The sequence below is a fragment of the Vigna umbellata genome, chromosome 1 (genome assembly GCF_029865625.1).
Source record: "Vigna umbellata cultivar VRB3 chromosome 1, Vumbellata_1.0, whole genome shotgun sequence".
Taxonomy (NCBI): Eukaryota; Viridiplantae; Streptophyta; class Magnoliopsida; order Fabales; family Fabaceae; genus Vigna; species Vigna umbellata.
Window position 1 is genome coordinate 8,823,140 of NC_142165.1, and position 7,495 is coordinate 8,830,634.

The following is a 7,495-nucleotide window of genomic DNA, read 5'->3' on the forward strand; positions in this document are numbered from 1 at the left end:
TTGGTGATTAATTAGTCAAATTTAAGGGTAAGTTCGTTATAATATTTATAAGTATATATCTGATAGAAAAAATCAGATAATTAAACTCTGATTACTCGTCTTTATTATAAGAATTATTGAGTAAATCACTAACTTGAGTGTCAGAGTACCAGGTACCGCCCCCACAGCTTAGACAACAAGGAGAGAAAACGAACAATGTAATTTGGATAATGTAAGATCATCAAAAAGCACATTTGGTTTACAGGACAACTTTGAATGCTTTGAGTAAAATTTTAGGTATAAAAGAACAATAATTAATATTAATTAGAAATAATAACCATTGATATTGCGTATAATTAGTGCAAACTCAATTAAACTTAATTGTTGTTTTTTAAAATCGATTAAACATAGAGCTATATTGGAGACATAAACCACTTATCTATAATTTAAAATGAATGAAAGGTAGATGTAAAAAATATATATTGTGTAAATTTCATTTTAAAAACTAGTTTAATTAAATTTTGTTATATATTTTTTAATGTAAGTAGTGTAAACTTATAGTGTATATATATATATATATATATATATATATATATATATATATATATTAAATTCATAGTTTAATTTATTCTCAATGTACATGTTTAGATGAAAAATTAATTCAAAGTTTATAAAATAAAATTTATATTTATTTATATACTCTAAAATATTTTATTTTGATCTCTAACATTCTGTCGTAATATTAATAAATGATTTTATAATAACAGTAAAATAAATCTAATAAATAATAAATCTTGTTAAAATAAATTTTTAATAACTCTAATATTATTTTAAGAAATAAATTTTATATCTAACTCAATTTTATAAAATTAATTTATAAAATAATGTTTATATTCATTAAATTTAAATTTATTTTAATAATAAAAAGAAAAGCCATTACTTCTTTTGATATTATGATGATATTATATTGCATACATATATTACAGTAGAACTGTTTTTAATATGATGATAGATGATTTAAATATTGAGGTAAATGGTAAGAATAAAAAGAAAGATTGAGAAGGATTGGAGTGAGTCGAAGACAGAAACAGTAGCATCGTACTGAGCGTGGAGATTGTTAATGTTTGTTGACGGTGGGTTCGCACTGTCACAGACCTGGCAACTGTCAAGTTCAGTGTCACACATAGAACCCAGAGAACCTACATGGTTGGCCCTTAACTGTGAGCCACGTGGCCCATCCCAACATACATACATTGTAATGAAAAAAATGTTCAAGAGGATCTCAGAACTTGGACAAAGCACAAACCCCACTGTCCACAGTGGCACAACACATCCCAATCCTCTTCATTGCCAGTCATACATTTATATATTCCGACACTATCTGCAGTCAAACAATTAACTATAATGTGGTTATCAGAGCTAAGTTATCTACTCATAAATCTCTTCTCTTTTATATATAATCATAAATCAATATAAAATTATGGGAATTTCCTAATCACAATCTTCTCCATGTACTAATCATTAATAGTATCATATTACGCAAATCGACAAATCAGAAATTGGCGGTTGTAGAGTTGGTTTGACTAAGTTTGAATATAGAAATGAGGATAAAATAATGTTCAAGTAGCCGTAATAATATTGGATTCATGATATGTAAACAGTTCAAGATTAGCTAAACAGTTGAGATTCTAAGGAGCCGACCTTTTGGGGATTTGAGGTATCACAGCAAATAGTCGGCGCTCCTCCTTCACTTCAATACTATTATTAACATTTTTTTTATCAATTCCTACTTTTAGATTGGATTTTAATCTTATACAAATTAATTCCCAAACGTATGAAATACGATACTAATCTTTTTTGCTACCAATATAACAAGATAAACTCGAGGTCAACATCACTTTTTTCTCACTCTTCAAACAATCATCTTCTACTTAATAGCATAGTTGTGTGATATACTGTTTATACTGCCTCATTAGTGTATTATATCACATATTTGATTGATGCTTTGTTTTATCGGTAATGTATTTAACCTAATTCTATTGATAAATTATAATTTTCATGGATTTTTTCATTTGATACATTCATTGACAAAAAAATTAAAATTTGAATTGTTTGTATTAAATTTTAAATTGTCTTTCCAGATAATTTTGAAAAATTATTTTTATAATTCGGTATATTGAAATTTATATATAATTTTGATAAAATTTCAGTTAAGACCATTTTTGTGTTGTTATTTGGATGCATACTTGTGGTAATGAGTGATCACTTTCATTTTATATACTTCGGAGACCAATGTTAAATGCTGTCAAAATTTTATCAAATTTATAATGTTATATTTCTTTATATATGTATTAGTACATTATGAAAATTATTTTTTTTCAAATGGGTAGGGCCTAATATTGTGAGAGTTAAAATTTGAGTTTACGAACATAATATAAATCAAAGTTAGATGAATAAACGTCGCGTCAATGAAAAGTATGAAAATCAAATTTCTCAGTTCTTGCAATATGCTCAAGAACACACAATCCTTATGAATGAGACATATTTTTGTCATTGCGTTCATTATCCTAATCAAATACGTCAGTACTTGGACACAATGCATGATCATCTATATTAATCTTCAGTATAGTGAGAAGTTATATAGTTTGGACTTTGCATGGAAAAATATTGCACAAGCCTAAAATGTCACGAGAAATGGATTATGTGCGAATTGATGAATGATCATTTAAAGGGCATGGTACGTGATGTTGGTGAAGAAATTTTTGGAAGAGCTTTATATGATTCTCTTATGTCTTAGCTATAGGAAGAGTTGTACCTAGGATTCTCTAACTGTACATGACTATCAGGGACTTTGAAATTGCTTAGTTTAAAAGTAAGGAATTGATGGACCGATAAAAGTTTCATAGAATTATTGGATTTGTTGAAAAAGATGTTTCCAAAAAATAACATGTTACCTATCCATAAATACAAGATAAAGAAAATTCTATGTCCAATGAATTTTGAAATACTAAAAGACACGCATGCCCCCAATGATTATGTATTATATAGACACATTTTTGCTTCACTAAAAGCATGTACAAGTGGTTTATTACTGCTTAAAAAGAAGATTGATGAAAATAATGGTGATGAAGTAAAGATGGTCCACCTGCTAAAGTGGAGTGGTAATTTCCTATAATACATAGGCTAAAATGGTTGTTTGACATTAAAGAAGATGTGAATAACCTTAAATGACACGTTGATGGAAAAAATTGTGATGATTTTCTTCGTAACTCAATGGATTCTCCGTAATGAAAGAAGATTGATGAAACATTTTCAGAGTTTGGTGCAGAGCCAAAAAACTTAAGACTTGGAGTTGCTACAAATGATATAAATCCTTATGAGAACTTAAACAACAAACACAATCCATGGCCAAATTTGTTGATAACTTACAATCTATCTTCTCTTGTGAATGAAGAGAAAATATATGATGTTGCTTATGATGATATCGGATCCTAGACAACTTGAAAATGTCATTGATCTATACCTAAATCCATTTATCGATGATTTGAAAATGATGTGGAAAGAAAGCCTCAATATGTTTGATTCATATTCTCAAGAAACTTTTTATTTATGTGCAATGTTGTTTTCCATCATATATGATTTCCCAGCATATGAGAACTTGAGTGATTATAGTGTCAAAAGAAAATATGTACTTTGTGTCATACATTGATGCACATGTGTTACTAAATATAATTTTGCAATATAAATGTTTACTTAATTAATTGACTAACTATTTGTGATTCATTGTAGGATCCATTGGCAACCAATAGTGATCATACTAAGACAATGCACAACAATTGTATGGTTTTTGTTCTCTGCACAGAAACATGAAACTTAAATTGAAATTCATCTTACAAACGTAATTGTTATTTTTTGTCATATAATCTACTTAGTTAATTAATAGTAACCTATGTTTTAAATATTTTCAATTTAATTATAATTATGAGTAAACTCATAGTACATCATATTCAAGGTTAGAACGTGTTCATTTTGAAGTTATTAATTTTTAGAACGAGTTTGAGTTGTGTGTGAAGGTATCTTAACCCAATTTCACATTTAAGATTTTCTTACAAATATAAATTTAGTATTACATATTAATAAGAAAGAAAATACTTTTCTTAATAACGAGACATTTTGTACAATATGAAAGTGCATTTATAAAAAAAAAAAAAAGTTGTTTTGAGGTGATATAATGAAACGATGAAAAGCAAAGAAGGAAGAAGACAAATGAGATCAGGTATTGCACGGCATATATTTGCGTTGTGTCCTTGAGGGCAGACCAGCCACCATAGGGTGTGCGATACTCCTGGATTTTAAGAAAAATCTTCCAGATCCATAGTAATCTCCAAATTTGCATCACATCTTTTATTTCTTGGATTTTGGATACTTGTTTTGCTTTTCACTTAACATATCCAACTCAAGTACCTTCACCAAAACATTTTTCTCTTTTCTCTACTCTCACGTAATCAACTTCATTCAACCTTCCCTCAATATAATATCCACCACCAGACACTCCCACGTGTCTCTGCCACCACCCTCCAAGTGTCAAAATTACTATCATATTTCAATCTGGAGGAGAGATAAAACGTTTTACAGATGGGAAAAAGGAGTAAGAAACTGTTTTTTTTTTGTGTCTAAGAGAGAGAGATAAGGGGAGGGTGAATGAGAGATGGAGAAAGAGTTTCAGGAAAAAAGATCTTCATTTTTATTTTGTCCACTGTATCTGAATCATTCATTTTTAAACAGTTATATTTAACATTATACGTTACTCCAGAAGTACTTGTGTATTGAATTATCTGTATAAAAGAAATTCATCCCTGTAAGAGAGGAGAATAGATTGTATTATTAGTGTCTAATAGTATCCCTTCCAATAATTAATGTTGTTCCGAGGGATGATTGATTTTTCAAACATGAATAATCGACTGTGCCCAATTATAATTGATTTTTTCAACCTCTAGTGGCTAGTAATTTCCAGTACTGGACTGTGCAACGGAAATTAATTTCTGCGAGGAAGCAAGTCAGGAAAAATCCACTGTTCATACGAAAAACCCTTGTGTGGGAATGACATTCTTATCTTAACTGTTCTTGATAGCTGTAATTTGTTGTTGGGAGAGATTTGAAGAGAGGTCGCGTGATTAACCAATGAGTGGGAAAAGGTAGGTTGAAAAGTTGAAAAGGTTAAAATAAGCTTGGCTAGGCGACGAAGAATAAGTGATTAACAACAACCAGAATCGTGATTATGAATAAATAATAAATAATAAATAAAAAAATAAAAAAAAGAAGGCAAACAGGACTGAGGGTCCAGCTTCGAGAAAATAAAATGCATGCATCAAGACACTTTGTTGGTGGCTATATATAGGTACACTTGTAACATCTTCTCCCATCCCCACCCTACTCCTCACTTCACCCCCAATTCCGCACACCATAGAGAGAAAAAGACAAAAATCTCTTTTATCCAATTGCAATTTGCATAGCAACATGCCTTCTTCTGCTTCTGCACCTACCTTGCTCTCCAAATGCACTGTCTTCCCAGACCAACCCTCAACTCTGGGAAACCTCAAACTCTCCGTTTCGGACCTTCCCATGTTGTCCTGCCACTATATCCAAAAGGGTTGTCTCTTTACCCAACCCAGTATTCCACTCCACACTCTAATTCCTCTTCTTAAATCCGCACTCTCTCGCACACTTTCTCTCTTTCCACCTCTAGCTGGCCGTTTAACCACCGATTCCCACGGTTACGTTTACATCGCTTGCAACGACGCCGGCGTCGATTTCATACACGCCAATGCCGCCGCCCTCCGCGTCTGCGACCTACTGTCCCCACTCGACGTCCACGAATGCTTCAAGGAATTTTTCACCTTCGACAGAAAAGTCAGCTACACCGGCCATTACTCCCCGATTCTCGCCGTTCAGGTCACCGAACTCGCTGACGGCCTCTTCATCGGCTGCGCCGTCAATCACGCCGTCACCGACGGCACCTCCTTCTGGAACTTCTTCAACACCTTCGCCCATCTCTGCAGAGCATCGAGTAAAAGCTTCCGCAATATACCGGACTTCCACCGCGACTCAGCTCTGATCTCTGACGCCGTCCTCCGCCTACCCGAGGGCGGTCCTCAGGTCACGTTCGATTCTCACGCGCCGCTGCGCGAGAGAATCTTCAGCTTCAGCCGCGAAGCGATTCAGAAGCTGAAGGCAATGACGAACAACCGCCGATGGCCGGAGAACAACGGCACGGCCGTCGAGTTGATGCGGAAGCAAAGCAACGATCAGTTTCATCACGCGAAGGAGAACAACGGCAAGGCCGGCACAATTCTGGAGAACTGGTTCAAGGTGAATTCGAATTCGAAACCGCAAACGGTTACCGAAACAGTGGAGATTTCGTCGTTTCAATCAGTGTGCGCGTTGCTGTGGCGCGCGGTTACGCGCGCAAGGAAATTGCCTGCGTCCAAAACAACGACGTTCAGAATGGCAGTTAACTGTCGTCATCGAATGGAACCAAAATTGGAACCGTACTACTTCGGGAACGCGATTCAGAGCGTTCCAACGTATGCTTCTGCCGCTGACGTGTTATCGAGGGATCTACGGTGGTGCGCGGAGCAGCTGAACGCAAACGTGAAGGCGCACGACGACGCCATGGTGCGACGCTTCATAGACGATTGGGAGCAGAAACCCAGGTGCTTTCCTCTCGGGAACCCTGACGGTGCATCCATCACTATGGGTAGTTCTCCGAGGTTTCCAATGTACGATAACAACTTCGGGTGGGGGAGACCTCTGGCGGTGAGAAGTGGAAGAGCGAACAAATTCGACGGTAAGATCTCGGCGTTTCCCGGAAGAGACGGAACAGGGACCGTCGATTTGGAAGTGGTTTTAGCGCCCGAAACCATGGAAGCGCTGGAATCTGATCCAGAATTCACGAAATATGCAACGTGTCAGTTGTGACACGTGTCGAAAGGTGGTGCATCCGGCGTAACTACTTGCTCGCATGGTCACGTCATGCTCGTGTTGGGAGGAGGACTGGTTGGAGCGGTGATGATTTAATTCGGGATTGGGGGCTGTATCATTGTGACATAAAATGTTATTTTTTTAGCGTTTTTTATCTGTTTTTAATTGAGTATGATGTCGTCCATGTTTTTCAGCTTATCAAAATGGTTTCCCTATTCTCTTCGAGCATCATAGAGTTTTCAGAGACAGTTGTAATGATAAAGTATTATAATTTAATATAAAATAATTTTCGCCAATTAACTTGGGATCTTATAACATCACAATTCATTTGATTCTCTCTATCTAATACTAGTAGCACCATATGAAGCACGTTAAGAGGTAAAGAGGTAAAGAGGTATTATAATTAAGAGTGTGAATGTTGAAGACTAATAATATAAATGGAAGAAGGTTTTGGGCAGTAATTGAAAGAAAAAGGGAAGTTGGTTTGGGATAAAGTACTGCCGTACTGGATAATATAAGTTGAATAAAAGGAGTA

At 34.7% G+C, this 7,495-nt stretch overlaps 1 protein-coding gene across 1 annotated transcript; it reads left to right on the plus strand.

Moving 5' to 3' along the window:
• Window positions 1-5,391: 5,391 nt before the first annotated feature.
• On the plus strand, window positions 5,392-7,260 carry LOC124841910 (HXXXD-type acyl-transferase family protein). The gene has a single exon (XM_047318288.2). The coding sequence runs from the start codon at window positions 5,497-5,499 to the stop codon at window positions 6,955-6,957; it is 1,461 nt and encodes a 486-aa protein (XP_047174244.1). The 5' UTR covers window positions 5,392-5,496; the 3' UTR covers window positions 6,958-7,260.
• Window positions 7,261-7,495: the final 235 nt, after the last annotated feature.